We start from the raw sequence: 19,475 nt of genomic DNA, 5'->3' as shown, positions 1-19,475 counted from the left end.
GTTCCAAATCCAGATGTTTAGGCCCAGCACTAGCTACTTGAAGTCAAAGTGATTCTTTGAAGCATACAGCAGAATCTTTCTACACAGTTTGCTATATTAATAAAGAAACATTTTTTATGTGTTTACACATGCAGTAATACTGTATCTACTACATACTAAATAAAATGCATTATTTATTTGCATTTTCCTATCTGATTTTCTGAAAAGACTCATGAAATTTTAACGGAAGTGGTTAAAGCAACAGACTATGTATTAAAATGATATACAAAAAATTACCTTAAAAGAGTACTATTAACATTGCAAAGTAAAGTGCTTAGGCTTGGAGAATGCCACAGCAGAGGTGTCCATCATTAACTTATTTCTCTCTATGCACTCATTGTAATAGACTTTCACTTTATGTCCCAAATACATTATGATGATTTTATTTACAAAGCTCCAGCTTACTTCTTTCAGGAAAGATCTACAATTACTTTCTTCCACATGTACAGCAATTACTCTCCTTATTCAACACGCACTTTAGTATCTGCTCTGACATCAGCGTTAAGCAGGTCTTCACGCAACTTTCTCTGAAACACCTTATAAATTAGTAAGTTTTTTTAATCAACACTAATGATGTCATTTTAAAAGAAATATGTACTATCTGTGTCTCAGAGACAAGGAACTGAAACAGAAGGATGAAGAGCAATTCAGGTTCCCATTTTAAGATTCTGAAGACCTGATTCCCCTGCCATCCACTCCCTCTTCTGAATACTTAACATCCAGCATTTCCTGGGCTCACAGCACTATTGCCACCGACTTTGGTTGCAGCCTGAATACATTCAGCACTTCTGCAAATCAGCACACATGCAGGTCAGGCACCAACAAGGTGAAGAACACACTACCTCACTGAGTGTGGTTTAAAGACACCTCCCTGCCCCCAGCAATTCTGAGGTACAGGTACAGCTAGAAAATAATTTAAGCAGTATTTAGTTGTTAGAAAACAGAAAAAATGTTTCTTTTTCCCTGAGATCATCTACACCATTAACATCACATCCTCCAACCAGAATATACCGAACTGCTACACATCTCAATTTCAACAATAAATGAGGTGAGGGTTGGACCTTACACAACAGCCTTCCTTAAGCAGTTCCCTCTTGTGCTTTGAAAGCAAAGTCTTTGGGAAGAATTAAGTTTTGATTATGCGAGTCTCACACTACCATCATCCACTAAAAGGGTGTGAGCTGCCTTTGCAGCCAGCCTTACAGCTAGTGTTTCCTACTTCAGACATCTTAAACCTTCAAACTCTGGTCCTTTTAATAGTTTATGTATCTACAGTTTCCTAGGTGTGGAGGTTTGGTGGGTTTTTTTGGTTTGTTTGGTTTAAAGAAAAGCAGAGTTTTCTTTACAGCAATGCTGGCTGCCACCCTTTTCTTCCCCATGTGTCTGTCCTAGATCAGCACAAGCTAGTATCCCTGTCTCTCTCAGTTGTGTCACTCTTTCCCCCACTGTACCTTCTCACCTAGCCACACGCCCAATCTCCTTTTCTCCCCCAACCCCAGCACCCTTTTCTAGCTCCCTCCCCACCCCCACTAGCTTGCTATCTTCCCAGTCTCTAGCCATATATTCTTACCTTTTCCTCTCCTAAATAAAAACAAATATCAGAGTTATTTTAGGAGACAGTAAAAGAACAACTTCTGTCAAAAAAGCAAATGAAACCCACGCCTCAGTTGACACTTGAATGGAAAGTTTTACTTCAAACGGCTCCAGTTTCACAGAATCTGTAATGGGATGTGTCACGCATGACACTTAACAGGTGATAACACAGTGACTACTGCACACTACACCCATACTTTATACACAAAAAGAGAAAAGAAAAAGCAAACGATGAGTAAAGGTTTTTCCTGAGACTTAATGATTTACCCATATTTCCTACAGGATGGCAGAAAAAGAATGATTGTAAGAAATAATTTTTCTCCTGTATGTTTTTTTCATGTATTTGCTCTTTTAATATAAACTCAGACTGAGAATTATTCTTTGTAGCTATTTTATGATGTACATTTCAGTAATAAGCAGTGAATTATTTGATGCAACGGCTGACAAAATTTATTCCTGGATGTAATGCTCATTCTTTTTTGTACCTTTAAGATTAAAACCAGTGTGCTATTTTTTTGAAAAGAATTAAACTCTAGAAGCTTCAATTGAACAATTTTGTCATTTTGTTTTCAGAATTAAGCATCTGAGCAGATTATAAAGCAATAAAGAAGAAAGAGGCATCTGAATAACTACGCTATATTGGATTTCTCTTTTATAACATCTCTGTTTGTCAACAGCAGTATTACAACTGGCAACCAAAAAAAACCAACCCCTTTTTTGAATACAGGAATTTATGCCAACTGCAGACAGCAACAAAAATTGTAATTACATGAAAAACCCAAACAAATCAATGCCAAATCCTCTCTTCTGGTCCTACTGCAGAGAGGCTTGAGAACTGCCATAGCAAGTTAACTGAGGTGTTTGCTTGCACCCTTTGTAAGGGCAATCGCTCTTCAGTAACGGATGCAAACTTCTAGTGCCGGGTTCTAGCTCTGTTCTGTTTGTCCCTCCGTTTGCTAGGTCCTGACCACTGGAAGGGAACTGATCCTTATTTAAGCTTTCAGTGCAGCAGCATCAGAGTCCTGCTGCTATATGGCACTAAGGAAACTATCATTCTGAAATCGGGCAAACTGTAGAATTAGGGTCTGCCTCTCTTCAGTGAATTCCCTGCTGTGCCCAGAGCCCACTGTTCACACTAGACAGAATGGCTCCTTCCTACTCCCTTAGTCTGTGAATTCAGCAAGCAAGAAACAATAGAACAGGAGAAGGAGGTGGTTGCCCAGAAAAAACACACTTAATACTGAAACATGCTGTGCAAGCAACTCTCCCCAAGACCTGCCTATGCCCTGCATGCTCTCTTGGCCATGAGGGACAGAGGTGAACCATAAGCAGAAGAGTAGGCAGAAGGCTCTGCATGAACTACTACCAGCACGGCCAAAAGAACTCAATGAAATAAAGATTACGTAGAAATAACTGCGCTGAGTCTGCTAATGTCCTTAAAAATCTGGAAGTGAAGCCTTCAGGTCACAGATTTGCTCCCCTCCCAGACAGATAACCAACCCACAAAAGTTTCTTTTCAGTATAAGAGTCAGCTTGAAGAGGAAGGAAGCATTAATGAAAGAATTTTCACAGCAGAAGGTGAAGAACTAGAAGGGCAAGAATCAGATATGAAATAGCCTCAATATAGGTGTCAGACTACTTGTAGGGGAAAAAAAAAAAAGAATATCTAAGTTTCTCTTAAAAAAACCCACCACACAGTAATCATAAGAGAGATAACCATAAGCTTGGTCTCACATCAGTAGGGAACTTCAGCACACTCATAGGGTTAAGATACCAACCATTATACTTATTACTTGCAGACAAAAAGGGAATTACTGGAAACTACATCACCTCATGCAAGGCTAATTTAAGGTCAGTGAGAAATTACATCTATCAAGACATTAGGCAGAAAAAAGGGTAAACACTAGAGGAGCTCATATGTTTTAAAAGGGCAGCATGGTGCCACTGCCTGAGGTAGGAGGAAAGTACCTGCTGGTAGTCAATGGTAACTCAAGGAAGTGCTTTCTACTCTTCCATGAAATGCTTTCCACTTGGGTTGCCACTGCTATGTACAGAACAACTCTCCCACTTTATTCTTAGGTCAGAAAAAAGCATTTCAGTAGGCTAGTTAATTAGGGATGATATTCTGGGTACTTTTGGAGTGCTGTGTAGGTAAGAGCTAAGTAGCATTAATGTATTGAAAGATGCACTAAAAATAATGCTGTTTCATGAGACATACAAAAGGTAATGCAATTCTGTTCTTCAAAGTTAATTTCTGAACCATATTGCTCTGCACAGCTTTTATTAGGCAAAGATGTGTATTAATAAATAGTGCCAGCAACCCATTTTATAGAATAAAACCTTGTTTCAAATGTTATGGAAGGCAAACACCGTACAAGATACTATTCCAGAAGAGAGCTGGACTGGAAATATCAATTACTGGCAGCTACCTTCAAAATCCTTCTTATTGACATGGCAAAATCATAGGACTTCAAAATAAAAAAATGAAGATGAATCATTTAAAGTGGAGAATCATAAATGCTTCCCTGTCTATATCCCACCTTCAGATGGTAATGTGACTGGCAAATATAGGGTACTACAAAATTTAAAAAAACCCCACAAAACCAAAACCAAACCAAACCACAGTTAAGTCTTCTGTGGGGTTATGTCATTTTTAACTTTTCAGTCAACTAGTTTTAAAAAAGTGTCCCCTTCCTCTCTTCAGCCAGTAGCTCATTTAGTTCAGTGTTCTTCTTTCTACTACATCTCATACTTCATACTCCCAAATGTAAGTTAGAGGGCCAGATGTATTATCTGGGAAGTTTTCCAAATTCATTAACTCCTTGGCACCAATAACTTCAGGATAGCCACTGCCAGCACTGAATATTATGTCCAGCAAAAACCTAGCTCCTGGAGGGAAAGGATTAATAAAATGAGCCGTTCGGCAGTAGCTGTTGGTGTCTCTGGTCACAACAAGCAACTAAAAGAACCACAGTAGCTGCCAACGCTGATCACAGCCAACTTTTCAGTACCTAGTACTCTGAAGGTCTCTCCTGAACATCTGCAGATCATTCACCACAAAGCTTGAAAAACGTGCAGATACTGCTTGAAGGGACACAAAACCAACAGTGAGAGAAAAGACTGGCAGGAAAGCTGTGACTCCAGTTCTAACTGCAGAGGGTGGTGAATGTTACCCAGCAGCATTACAGTGATATCAGCACTTTCTCCTCAATTACAGAAGATGCAGTCTGAGGCAACTCATTTTGCTTTCTGAAATGGATGCAGTCCGGCTGTCACCAACTAAAGGGCTGATGACTGAAGAGCCTTGCAATGCCCTAAAAATGCAGGAGACCTGACGGATCCACTTGCTGTTTTCAGCTTTCTTCTTAGGGCCAAGCGGGAGTTCCATGAAGGAAACCAGCTTACTATCAGTCATGCAGGCACTTTCATGAGCCATCTGTTCAGGCACCATCACCAGAGAAGCTCTCTGATTTAAAGATCAACATACAGGAAGAGGTCCCCAGGACTTTAAACATTAAACCGTTTTGCTGGCTGCTGTGCCTGCCTTTGAATCTCCAGTTTCAATAAAAAGCACACCAAATTCTTTAATTCTTCCAGCTTCAAATTTACATTCTTCAAACATCCAACTTACTGTTTCTTATTCTTTGATTAGGGGTAATGCCAAGTTTCTTCTTGGGTTTTTTTTGTCAACTCCAATCACTTTAAATTTACTAATATTTCTTACTGGGCATGATATTCCAGGATCCAGAGATGCCAAGACCTTAAGGCCTAATAACCACTTCTGCAGAACTGCAGTATCCATTATCCTGTGTGAAATTCTGCACTAACACAGTTACGCTGCTTCTGCTTTCAGAGAAAGCTTTATTTCTGCCTGATATAGCACTCCTCCATACTCACAAGCTCTCCTACCCTCACGTCAGAAACAACCTGGAACACGAGGCAGTACGAAGCTCCAACTCAAAGCAGAAACCTTCAGCAAAGACATGAAATATGGCACGCTCAGCACAGAGTCACAGGCGAAAGTATCACCAGGTCTCAGGAAGAGAATGCATGCCCCAAACAGCGTACAACTGAGAACTCATGCCAGCACTGCACCATTTACTACAGAGTATTTCAGCATGTAATACAGACTTCTGCAGGCATGCCTCTCCTCTAGTCCACTGCAAGCTGACACAGACAATGTATTTACCACAGAAAGATGACCACTTACTTCAAATACTAGCAGGCCTTACGGTAAGTGGATACATTCACTACAACTATTAAAAGTCTGCACTTTATTTCATACTACGTAAACATTCTGGGGTTTTTCATACTCTCTTGACTTGCTTCACTGAATTCTGCACAGAATAATATTCAGCAATGCTGAACAGGGGGAGAAATAGCAACTATGATATGAGTGTGAATATCAATGCTCCACCCCCCCCCCCCGCCCCCAGTTAATATAACAGTATGCCCAGAATGACTTCAGGAAATTAAAGAGGAAAAAAAAGGAGGTAGAAGATATATGAATGTATGAGTATCTTGTCTGGAAAAAATTCTTGTGTGTTGGATTTTTTTCTTCCTAGTCACTTTTCCCACTTCTGTATCATAAGGGAGCTGTAACATTGGGTAACTGCTGAGCATGAAATTTCCCAGGTCTCATTAAACAAAGTTCCTGCCCCTTTCTCTGCTCCTGGAGCGAAGGAAAGAGGCTGTTGGTTTGCAATCTCTGGATGCCAACCATTCATACTGTGTAATGCATAATTCCCATATTGCTGACATGTGATGGAAAAGTAGTAAATCTTTCACCTCTATTGTTTATTTTTGAAGACTACAGTTTGGATATCTGCCAGGCCAAGCCTTGTCCTCCGAGAAAAAGCCATCATTACTGCCATGCAGACTTTCCACTCCTAAGTTTACCCACATGTAAAAATGAGGCACTCCTGACACCCAGAATCACTCTCGAGCATCTTGCTCTAATAAGCTTAATGTCGCAGCTTTAGCAGGCATTTCCCTAGCTATGCATTCACAGGGGCACTCTGTACAGTTCCTATCTGCTGGACCTCTTGAGTTTTATTTCATGCGGGTCAAAGTGAAATATCTATCTTTGGAATACTTTTAGGACACAAGCTTCCTTCTTCACAGATAAGTCCAAGTTGTTCAGGACTTTCCAGAAGATGTACATGCACTTTTGTTCTTAAAGTGGGAACAAGGGAAGGGCCTTGCTGTTGAAGCTAGGGTTGTTTTACTACACTTTTGTACTACACAAAATTCACATTTGCTGGGTAAGACACAGTGAAATAAAAGCTTCTGCTCAACTTGCTTCTCTTCTTCTCTGCTTGACAGACTCAGCTGATCCCAAAGACTGCTCAATCTGCCCTCACTCCTTAGGACAGGATGAGTCTCAGAGTATAGCAGCCTGAACAAAGCTAAAAGACAGCCATAGCCCTTTAACAGCAAGTAACATCACACATTCAAAAATACACAAACCCAAGTTTCACTGGCCATTAAACCTCTCAGAAACTCAGTTTAGTCTTCAGGACAAGAAATAGAGGCTCAAACTTACTCCCCCTGCTTTCTTTTTTTCAGCACAAACACATCTCTGAAGATCTGCAGATCTTCTTTCACTCATGCTTTCCTCCCTCAGATGCATCTGTCTACCCCTTCAACCCCAGTTAACTTCCTTCAAGCTCAGGCTGATTCTGGGATCAAAAACTGACAGTTACAAAATCATTCATCTCTTCTCCTGAACTTCCTTTTTCTTGCTCCGTTGTCTAATCCAGAAGAATACTATTCTTTTTTGCAGAATTATTTTTTCTGCTGGGTTAGCTCGCCACAACAGCTCATTATGCAATTATAAGAATAAGAATGCTGTCATAGAGAGAAAGGGGGGAGAACATGTGGCAAGGCATTTATGAATACAAGGGCATCACAAGATCCTCTTCAGGAGACAGGAAAACATTAAATCAACTATGCTGTTACAAAACCTCAGTCACAGACCCTTGAATTTGCATTCCCACTGCAGTTGGTCTATGTTCAGCTCTGCTCTAGATCCTAAATCTCACATAAGAACATTGAGGGAAATGAGTTCTCCTGCAAGTTTGTTATTGTTCTCAGCAGATCAGATTTATTCATTTTAATGACTGTAGTTCAAAGAAAGATCAATGGGCACTGCTCTGCCGTATCATAATACAATGCACACCAAGAGTCTGTCACAGAACACAAAGAAATTCATAAAATCAAAGTGAATAAGTGATTTAAGAGAAGATTCTTGCAATTCAAGGATGAGACAGCAGGGGCGCTCTTCTTCAGTTTGCAGAGGTTTACTGACATTTTTTATTCCCTGCCCCTGCCACTAGAAAAGTAATTTTTTCCATGGTCAGTAAAACAGTCTTAAATTAAAAAAAAAAAATCATCAATGTAAGTTTGGCATTTGAATTTAATGAGGAGATGGTATAACATGGCAGATACGGTGATTTAATAGACAGCTGCCTCTCAAAGACAGAGTTCTCACATCCATCCACTTGCTGAATTTCCCTTCTACTGGCATGCAAGCTTGTCTGTCCCAAATGAGTGGTTTGAGGAGATAAGCCCAGCACTATCCAATTCGGTCTTTCTTGTTTTAGTTTTTTGGCTGGTTTTAGCGCACTCAGCCATCTCACCAGCTAAGCTGTGGGACTGCAATAAAAGTAGTAATGGGAACCAGGCAGTTGTGGGTAAGGAGGTATGGTGACTAAGACTGCTTCTTCCAGCAGCAGCAAGCTTTTAGATCAACACTGTAAGATCAAACTGCACCCTCAAGTGAGGGATTTTTATCAACAGGTGACTTTCTCAGGACCTAACAAAAAAGAAGCCGCAACAATCATCATCACACAGCTAATAAAGTCTTCAAAAACAAGGAAAAAAAGTTGTCAAAGGAATAGTTACAGCTGGTCAGTTACTGGGGGCATAAAATGATTGTTCCTATAACATGAGAGCTCATTTCCCTCCGTAGAGGAGAACCATCTAACTAGATTATCTGTGAGAGCTGTTTATCAGCCACATAGGCCTGGCAGGCAAGGGGGATTGTAAAGACTGCCAGCCTGGCATTCAGAAGGGATTTTGACAAACAAACTGCTTTTCACTCAAATTCAACAATACAGCAAGATCTGTTAATTTAGAATAATTGTTTGAAGTACAGGAACTGATAAGTGCCCAGCCTTCCTTTTCCCGAGTCAGTGAAAAAGCAAACTTCTCATGCAGACATACAATTTGATAGTGGGGTGGTGGAGATTGCTCTCCCAGTCCCATTTTTAATAGCCTCTTGAAAATAATCAATATTTGGAATGTCCAGTTTGAGCTTTGCTTGCCTAAAGAAAAATTAGAACTTACAAGATGAAAATAAAATTAGAATTCTTGTCATCAGTACACTGTCCTATCTCTGACAGGTTAAAATACATGAAGTTCAAACAGACAAATGAAAGTTTTTCCAACTAAACACTCATACATTATATTTAGCACTCTAAACAGTAGATGAAATTAAAAGAGGATTTTTCTCAACACCAATTCTTACGAGTCAGCTCATAAAAGTTGGGGGGGGGGGGGTATTCCTACAGAATTCCAGAGACTTTGACCATTAAGATATGAAAAAAACCTGCAGCTCAGCACTTCAATGTTGTGCTGTCCTGTCCCATAGACTTGGTCACAGCATAGTTTTGGTTCTTGTGCAACCAGGGAGTATTAAACAAGACACCCCCCACCCCCCACCCAGTGTAGATAGTTCAAAGAATTTATAACATGCAAACTATTATACATACTTAAAAAAAAAACCTTAAAAAATAAAGCCCACTAAAAAAGGGTAGCAAAGCCATACTGACATAGAGTACGAAGTAAATTAACATATCATCCTAGTTTCACTAGGCAAGCTGTGTTTGAAGATAAGAAAAAACAACAGCAGGCAGAGATTCAATGAAAGCTAAGCATTTCATTTCACGAGCCAGCAACGTGCGCTTGCAGCCCAGAAGGCCAACCATATCCTGGGCTGCATCCAAAGCAGCGTGGCCAGTAGGTGAAGGGAGGTGATTCTGCCCCTCTACTCCGCTCTGGTGAAAAGCTGAGAGAGCTGGGGTTGTTCAGCCTAGAGAAGAGGCAGCTCCGGGGACACCTAACTGCAGCCTTCCAGTACTTAAAGGGGTCTTATAAGAAAGATGGGGACAGACTGTTTAGCAGGGCCTGTTGCAACAGGACAAGGGGTAATGGTTTTAAACTAAGAGAGGGCAGATTTAGGCTAGGTATAAGGAAGAAACTTTTTAAAACGAGGGTGGTGAAACACTGGAACAGGTACCCAGCCCCATCCCTGGAAACATTTACCTTTTGGACTAGAAATCCTTACAAACTCCAAAATTACAACAGATCCAATGTAACATCTTTGAATTTAGACCTTACCAGTCATAAGTACAGAAGAAAGTATCAGCTCTGTTAAGTGGCCTGCAGGAAAAAAGAATCTTATTTTTTGTTTCTTGACTGCATGAGTCAGATTCTCAGATGACATCAATTTATTTGGAACTATATGGTCAAAGGAACACTTGGCTTGGAGAATCATAATCAAAGTTAATATAGTAATAATAACAGCAGCAGCAACAGCAGCAAGAACACCACCCCCACAAGAAAAGAACCATCCAGGGAGTGAAGGTAAACAGTAGAAGAATGAAAATCTTGCAAAAATATTCCTAGCAATAAAGTATCAGATTTAACCCATAACTTAATGATTCAAAGCTTAAAGAGGCATGGATTATGGGCAATACAGTATACTGAAGCATCATAGAAAGAGACTTGCATTTGGTGTTTTGTCAGCCAAACCAAAACAGCACTGAGCACCACACTGGCTGAACTGGGGGGGGGGAGATCATATTGCACAGCTTCAAGTGCCGCCAGAGTTTGCTCGCCTCCAGTACCCAAGCTAAGATATTTAAGTCAGGTTAGGCTACATCAGTATTGCTAAGGTATACCGCAGTCTGCAAAGTAGGCAATTCCTCTTCACACTTGCAAGAATGATTGACGCAGCCAAGTATTATACTCTTACTATCCAAGAGAAATAAAATGAACTAAAAATCAACCTTTTTTCTCCTCTCACAAATGCAAAGACAAGTGTCAGATTCTATATGCCACATGCTTTCAGCTAGGTAGTGGTCCTTGTTTGGACAGGCACTTCACTTGCATATGGCAGGCAGCTCAGCCATTTACATGAGTCTTTTCTACTGTGGATCTAGTTACTACATAAATCCTTATGAACTTAGTACTAAACCCAATGCCCCCTTTGAAAAGCTTAGCTTTAATGGCACCCACAGCAGCGAGAAGACTTGTTTAATAAAATTACAAGATCTGGCGTGAGGAGAGGAGAAATACCACTTCCCTATGCACCGCTTCAATGTAATTGTGTTACCTGCAAATCAAAAGCAAAACAGAAACCAAACTTGCTACAGTGGCACCAGTCTCAAACAAGCCTGGCAGCATCCACTAAGCTTTCTGTAGTCCTTCCTAACCCCACTATTAACCCCCAACAAAATCCCTGATTAAAAGAGCCTTTTGTGCTACATAAGCATACATAAACCACTGGATTTTGCTGGTGTTCCAACAGCTCAACTTTTGCACAATTCCTCCAGTTTAAAAAAATATTCTCCATTTTTGTCTGCCCTTCCAAGTCTGAACTCAAATTGCAGCAATAAGCTTAGCCCAGCCATTATTCACACTTTTACCAGAACAAACTTTAACACACTGGATTCTGCCTGCGCCAGATCCTACTTTATCCCTGCAAAAAACCTAAGCTGGGGTTCTTAAAGTCACAGGTTATGTTTATATTTGCTAATTTACCAGTGGCTGGGCACACCTAAGTTTACTAGAATGTAATCATCTACACAATAAAAGTGTTACAACAGCTCTTCTGCTCTCGCAAGCACTTCCTAGAAATGGTTCAGGAGTTAGGATATACCAGGCACAGCTTCCAGAGGCAACCCGAAAGCCATCTTACAATAGATGCTCAGAGCACAGATGAGGATAATCCTGTCCCACTCAACTTTAAAGCCAAAGGGGACATTCAGCTTACACTTATATAGAAGCAACCTTAGCATCTCATACAAATTATTTCACTTACTAAAGCAACCATGGCTTTAGCAATAGGCTGGAGAGCCTTTCCTGAACGTAATGATGAAGCTTAATCTGTTGCACTTTCCATACCCTATTCCAGTGGGTCATGTAAAATCTAACACTAAGCCTAACTTTTCAACCACTCCCATGTCCTAAATCATAACCTTAATCCTCATCCTAGTCTTAATGAAACCTCAGTAAAATTTATTTCATGCAGAACACATCCTGGCATTGAAGGATGCAGAGATACACCAAGACCTTTAACCTACATTATTCCAAACTCTCTCCAGTCCCAATCTGAACCCCAGTTTAACCACAACTCAGTTACCAATACGTGAAGCAGCACAGACTGGAGGTCTACCAGACATGTCGGCGCACAGACCTCATCGAAGTCCGACCTCGCAGGATTTAGCTGTACACCTACCTCTTCAAGCCTTCTTTCCCAGAACTCGAATCCTACCCAAAGGCTGAACCCTAACCTGGTTACTGCACGGTCAGCAAAATTAACACTAAGGGGCAGAACTTGACCAGAAAGCATCCTTCAAACTATCCCAGTGGGCCTTTTCCTGCTCAGGTCCTAACCCTATCTCTTGCAATATAGCATTAATTCAAATTCAGCCTGGTAACAGATCTACCCCTGTGTCATTCAATCTTGCTGATACTAACTCGTAGCCCAGTCACATGTTCCTCACATAGCAGCCAGCAAGAAAATAAGATCTTCAACTCATCTCATCTCAAAACTGTCTCGAAGCATAAGCCCAGCCAAAAGCACGGTCTAGTGACATTAAAATAAAAATAGGAAAGCTTTTTTGCCCATTTTGCTAATTAATATGTCAGTGTTCATAAAGACTCATCAGCTTTTCTCCAGCACTGAATCATCTGGAAGAGCTGTGTCAGCAGAGACCTCAGCAGACAGTCAATACATACTAAAAAGTGTTCTAAGCAGTAAATCAGAAGACAAAAAAAGAATTTCAGAAAAACATAAAAATAGCTGTAATGACTTTAGTACTTGATTTCAGTGTTTTACATAAATCAGGTTATATTTGATACACAACAGTCTTGCCCTTACTTATGAAGGGTATGTTCCTAGCTGTCCTGGAATCACTTTTCTAAAAAGCTTTTTCATGAACTATTGTTCACGAAAAACTGAGCTAAAGTTTGCTGATCTTTAATCTTCATGAATTTTCAGGGATCTTTGCTTTACAATAGAAGCACTACTTGTCTGCTTCTCATTCTCATTGTTGGAGTTCAGTTTAGGGAATGCGACACACCATTGCCGAGCACACAAGGAAGCTTACAGAGGACAAAATCCTCCTTAGAGGATTCAGAGAAGATGCCTTACACACACACTCTGAACTCTGGTCTTTTCCAGAAAGGGCCAACTAGGCTGCATCAATACAGCACTCCAGTGCTTTTGTCAATGGTACTGTGGAAAACATTTGCAACACTAATAACACTTGTAAGCACTGCAGGAGTCTTCCATCTGGCAGGATGAAGGACAGGCCAGCTATGACAACCAGAATTTACAGATGCATTTCTGTGAGGGTGAAACACAGGAACAAGGCTCCAGCCATCTTCCCATAGAACATGCTAACAAGCTCAGGATGCGTCCAGAAATGCTTCTAAAAATCAAATGTACTTTTTCAGGAGAAGAAAAGAAAAAAAGGAACTGTTGTTTGTGGGTGCAATATATAGAAAGACAGAAAGATGGGGCTACAGCTACAAATCCTTCTAATGCCTTGGTCTTCTGCAAAATTGCGATAACATTTTTTGAAACTAATACAAACTCCTAACTCCTGCTGCTGCTGAGTAACATGTAATATGCGAGAGATACAGTAGCTATACCAAAAGCTGAGACTAAATGCTTGAAGAGCCACTGCCCCAGAAGGAATAGAAAGGATATTTCCCTAGAGAGAATTACTCAACTGCGTATGTCATAGAACAAGTCATGTTGAAGGAGAGAAGGGATAATTGCATTGATTGTTAGTAGGTGATAATTAATTCTGTAGAGGAATATGTTTAATTTCCTGAAGTCTAGAATAGGATGGAAACTCTTCGTTCTGTAATGAGAAAATAACACTGTTTTGCTCTCAGCACAAGAAGCTGCAATGTTCCCCTTAGCACATTCTTAAAAAAGGTACTTATAGGAAGGCAGCACAATGAACGGTGTTAAAACAAGACTTCTATGATGTGACTGAATGCCAGCAAGATGCGTATATAATCCAAAAAGCATACAGTAAAAAGGGACCATAAAAAGAGAACACTGTGTTCTTGAACAACCCTTTAAAATAAATATTTGAATGGAACAATGAGAAAGCTGAAACTGCAGCCTGAGTTCTCTTTATGAAGGTTTAGGAAATGGAACATAGAGAGGGAAGAAGCATTTTTCAACAATAATTGAACAGTATTTAAAGCGGACAGAACCGAGAAAAATCATTTACACTCCAACCTTCTCAGAAGTTAGCTAGCTCCTTTTATTCTGAAGGGGAGGAAAAAAGAAACAACCTGTAGGATCTTTGTATCTATTCCTTAGGTGATCTATTGACCACTGATTTTAGTCTATGAAAAAAGGTACATGTAAGAGGTCTATGAAGGATGAGTAAAGCAAACAAGTTGAAGTTCAATAAGCATGGGTCCACATTTTCATATAAAATTTCTAGGTGTCTTCAAATAGAAAACTTTTCAAGGCCACGGTTTCCACGGATCTGGAGAAGTGTGCAGAAGAAAGATCAAATGCTACTGAAAGTGATATTATAAAGCTTAACGTACCTGTAACAACCGATTGCCAAAGAGTTATGATCTCACCAGGTTTTCCTCCAATATTCTTTCATAGCAATGAATTGCACTGATCTTTGGAAAACTGCATGATGTTGCAATGTTTGTAGTAATTTTTCTGCACACAAAAAAACCCAAGGGCAACATACCAGCTTCTTCAAGTTGACAAGATTATTTCTTTGAAGCTTTCACATTCCCAAAACAAAAAGTTGAAAGAATTTTTTCTCCCCAGGAGTGATAATGTTACAAGACATATGAACTACCCCCTGATTCAGAAAGAGAATCCGACAAGTTCACAGACTTAGGAAAGATGCCAGAAAAATTTAAAAATAATTTGTCTACTAAGTTCAGGAAAAGGTCTTCAGATAAGGAAAATCCACACCAGAGAACTAAAGAAGGACAGCCAGTTGCACAGAAAAGGAATACCATAAACAAGCAGGAATCTCGTAGTTGACTTTCCTTTACATGAATCCAGCTTTTTAGTTCTATCAAAGGAGTGGAAAAAGGAAATGTGCAATCAAGCTACAAAGGGGCAGCCTGAAACTTCAGGGTTTTCTAACATCAGAAAAGATTGTTGAATAACCTGAGTTTTCTAGAAAGTTCAAGATTTCTTATGTCAGCTTATCTGTGGCTTGTGAAAAAATACAATTTGGTGACATTTCCCTGAAAGTTCTTTTAATACAAGAACTGCAAGCTGTACAGTACCATTGTGTGGTTTGTGAAACTTATTTAGTAAGTGGGTACAGTAATGACAGCAGTATGGACTAATTTGTTTTATTGCTATGGCCTGAAAAGATTAATAAAAACCAAATTATTTCTACTGCAGAAGCACAATGAAAGGAAAAGCTTTGTCATTCTTTTTTTTAATCTGCATACATTTTTTTTAGTGTTATCTTCAATGGAAATGGTAATGGAACTCAGAGCAAGGAGAAAAAGCAAAAGTATTTATATTTTTGAAAATGTATATTGTTTAAGTCTCCACACTCCACAAAATACTTTGCACTTTCCCTTATTTGAAAGGGCATCATCTTCAGTTTACTACGCCTGCACTGAAAAATAAAGTTATGGGTCTTCCTGCAAATGACTCTGCTACATACACTGCTTGCCAAAGAACAATCCCTAATTTATCATTGTACAACTTGGAGTCATTACCTACAAAGCAATGCCTTGATTTGCAACTCTTTTAGTCCCCCCAGTTTCTGTAAGCTGATTTCATTTATTCCCCATACTACTTTCAAGTTGCTGACTTTTCCTCCAAAATAGGAGAACAGCTTACCCGATTTGTGTCCGGCCAACAAACCAACTTTGCTTTCATCTGCCACTGGAGGAATAAAAGAAAAGACACAAAGATCAGAAACTTATTTAAATTTCACAAGGCTTTGAAACACTGCCAAATTATTTCAGACACATAGCATCCTAAATCTTTAAATTATAATCATTTGTAAGAAGCCTTTTTTTACCTAATCCACCTGGGGGGCTTCGAAGTCCAAATATCTGAATCAAAGCCCACTAAAACCAATAAACGGACTACCAGCAGTCCTTATGGGTTACAGATCAGGACCTCAGCACTCACACACTCAAAACTGAGTTGTCAGAAAAGCAATTGCATTTGTAAATAACTCATCTTGCCAGACAAATCACAGGGCATAGGAGAGTTGTAACATTTTCAGATCAAAGACCTCTACTTGGTAAAAAGAATCCAGATGTGGAAACCTTCCCATCTGCAAGACATCTCACTGACTCACAGGACTCTCTGTAGACAATGAGGTCTCCCAAAACCTGATCTTTTGGAAGGCTTATACTTTTTTCTATGTTATTATTTATTTTATTTGTAAATGGCACCTTTGTAGTATTTCACAACATCTTATGAAGAAAGATGTTTACAGTAGCAACTGTTTACAGACTAGTGGAGGAGCAAGTTCTCAATGTAACAAAAATTGAAAATTTTTTCAGTAACTATACTTCAGTTTACTATCATATATCTCAAGAAACTAATTAAAGCACTCGCCCAGAGAGCTGAGGGGAAGAACCAATCACCATTTTTTAAAATGAACTCTTTGCAAAGAAATGGTGCTAATGTAATGTTAGGGATGACAAAACAAGCACAGGAAATAAATGCTAGGGTTGAAAGCTCATCCTTCTACTCTGCCTGCCCAAGCACTCCCTTATATTATGCCTTAAAACGTTATCTCTTTATATTATAAAATAAATTGTCAAGTCATACCAAAAATACTATAAATGGGAACTTATGCAAGGTTTGCATAGTGGTCACCATAAAGAATTTACATACAGGATTATCTGCAATGATACAGGAATGTGCTATTTTCTAGCCAGGAAAGAGCAGTGCAGCAGTTATTGACATTTAGGGAAAACGGACATTAGGGAAAATAATCACAGTTAAGTGCTTGCTTGTACCACCTCCTCTCTTGATTTTTAGGGAAGCTTCCCCTCTCTAAAACCAGCATCAGATTCAGGACTGGGATTCACAACTGGAATCGCAAATCCACAACTGACCATGGTACTGTTTGCAGCGTTACACACAGATGCTGCAAAACAAAATAGCAGTGGTGCTAGTCAAAATTAGAAGTGCAACCAAAATTCAAGGCAGTTCTGTACTCCTCTTACTTTAACCTTTCTTCTAGGCTTTTGTAGTCCCTGGAAATGATAACTATTTAGCTCCTTGCTATGCAGTTTGATCCTATAATGCAAAATGACCGGACAAGGATTTGCTATAAGGGTAGTCCAAACTCCTTTTCCTCCTCCCTCCCCCCAAATTTACCTCTAAGCAGAGCAACCATGGAAAACTTTAGTCCCAAAGCTTAGTGTTTTGACAAGTTATGATTGTGTGAAAACAAGGGATTATAATGGAAACTGATTTGCAACCTTAATTATAGCAATCACTAATGGCAACCGCTATAATGTATGATAATTACTTGGTGTAGGTTATGTTACAGTACATAGGAGCTTTAGAAAAAAGATACCAAGGTTCACAGCATTTTTTTAAAACTATGCTGATGACTTAGTTTGCCTGAAACTAAGTTTTACATTATTAAAAGGGATAAATCCATTTAACTTAATCATACTTTACACACCAGCTTCACACACAAAAATTAGATTTTAATACTGGAGGGGAAAAAAGGAAGAATAAAGTGGTTAGAAAATGAAAAATTATCTTACCAGAATACCAGGTTAGCATTATGAGTTTAAGCACACACACACAAAAACTGGGAAATGCAAAAATTAAAGTTTTATATCAGAGTTTGAGCAAAATATGTGTGCCCCTCCACAGGGTAATTTTCATTTCATGGGATATTACACTTCAGATCTGATTTCTGGGCTGCCCATCTTTCAGCAGACTGAACAGGTGTGGCACAGACAAATCCTTTGGATAAGAATCCCATTTCTTCCCTTGTTTCCTCTGGGAACAAGGACAAGACGACAGAAAAGAAGGAAAAGGCTAGCAGCAGATACATACTTTGTATGCCAAACTTGAAAACTTTGTAACTGAAAATTTCATTTAGGAACTATACAAGGTGTCCTGTTCCACAAAATACCATTTGAAAACACTGCTCTCCGTGATGTTAAAAATTCATGGAATCATTCAGTTATGACAAAAATAGTATTTCTCTGGCTACCTTCCTTGGCTTGTGAAAAAAGCAAGAGCTAAGTAGAAATTTCTCTTCTAAGATTCTACTGGTGTTGGCCTATCTTTGCAGAAAGGCACCTGAAAGATTTTAAACAGAGAAAAAAAAAACCCTGTCTACTCTTAAAACTCAAGTAAAACAAAATAATTCTACTTATTTTTATGTTGCAACATCAAAAAGTACATTGCAACTAACTATGAAAAATTTCAGCTCAAGAGGATCACACTTGGGAATGTGCAGTGCCAGACTGGAATGTATCAGGAAAACATTTATTACAAAATTTTAATCACAACTATTTTTATGAGGACACTAGAAACACTACATATTCTTGAGCTAGAATTATTAAATGAAAAACATTTCAAAAAAAATGAGACCACCTAATTTGGTGACTGTAAGCACAAAAGTCAAACAAAAAACTAGGAAGAATCAATGCGAGGGAATAAATACCTTCACAAACTAGAAGAAACTCTTAAATGTCCCTGCAACTGTTAGTTCATGAGTTATTAACATTTGTCAGTATAAAACACAATAGCTTTTTAAAAGTAACATCCATAATTTAGGAACTGCATTTTCGCCACAAAAGCCAGTTACGTGTTCATTGTCAGCACCCATAGTAATTGCTCCCCCACAAAGTGATAGAAGTTCTACAGCAATTCAATGAAAGCATGTACATTTGGGGCAGTAGCAAGACCACAGGTTATGAAAGATAGAATATTACTAAAACAAACATATCTTTCTAGCTGACAGCAAACAACTGATACTTTTTTTTTAAAACTATGCCAATAACCACAACAAACAGTAAAAAACAACCAACCCTCTATGCCATGAATAATCAGATGTATTAGGATTTCCTATGGGTAATAGTCTAAAGTGCTGTTTTGCTTTAAGAAAATAGGTAGCATTGTTCAGCAACAGTAAAAGCACCCAACAATGCATCCATGTCCTTCCACATAATCTTTTGATTGCCATTTCGGTGCCCTACTCAAGATAACCAAGGTAGCCATTTTATTTGAATTGTATGATTTTCAATGGCTTAGTACACAACAACCCTTCTGTACTGCCTCAAAGTTGGCATCAAAGTGCGGTCCAGGTTTACTTAAAGGTCAAACTACTTCCCAACTATGGTTTAGAGAAACACAAACCAGTGATGCTGCCAATTGTGATAACCAATTTCCCTCCTTTTGTCCAGTTCAATCACTGTACCTTTACATTATTTTTCCCCCAAACAAGGGGTTACTACTATTCACAAGATACAGGGTACTACTATTCAACTTAGCGCCTCTTTTCTGAAGGATCAGTTTTGCACATTGACTAAGAGCTACT

General features: G+C 39.1%; 1 protein-coding gene across 1 annotated transcript in view; it reads right to left on the bottom strand.

The window, feature by feature from the left end:
* Positions 1-19,475, bottom strand: part of PARD3B (par-3 family cell polarity regulator beta) — a gene marked incomplete at both ends in the record, with an annotated part of 412,476 nt that overhangs the window by 155,272 nt on the left and 237,729 nt on the right. The window contains one exon of the mRNA XM_082001608.1: positions 15,785-15,829. Within this exon, the coding sequence (XP_081857734.1) occupies positions 15,785-15,829 (45 nt within the window). The remainder of the gene's footprint in view (positions 1-15,784; positions 15,830-19,475) is intronic.

The sequence above is a fragment of the Phaethon aethereus genome (assembly GCF_964289735.1).
Source record: "Phaethon aethereus genome assembly, chromosome: 6".
NCBI lineage: Eukaryota > Metazoa > Chordata > Aves > Phaethontiformes > Phaethontidae > Phaethon > Phaethon aethereus.
The sequence above is the reverse complement of the archived record's forward strand: the minus strand, read 5'-3'. Positions and strand labels throughout refer to the sequence as shown.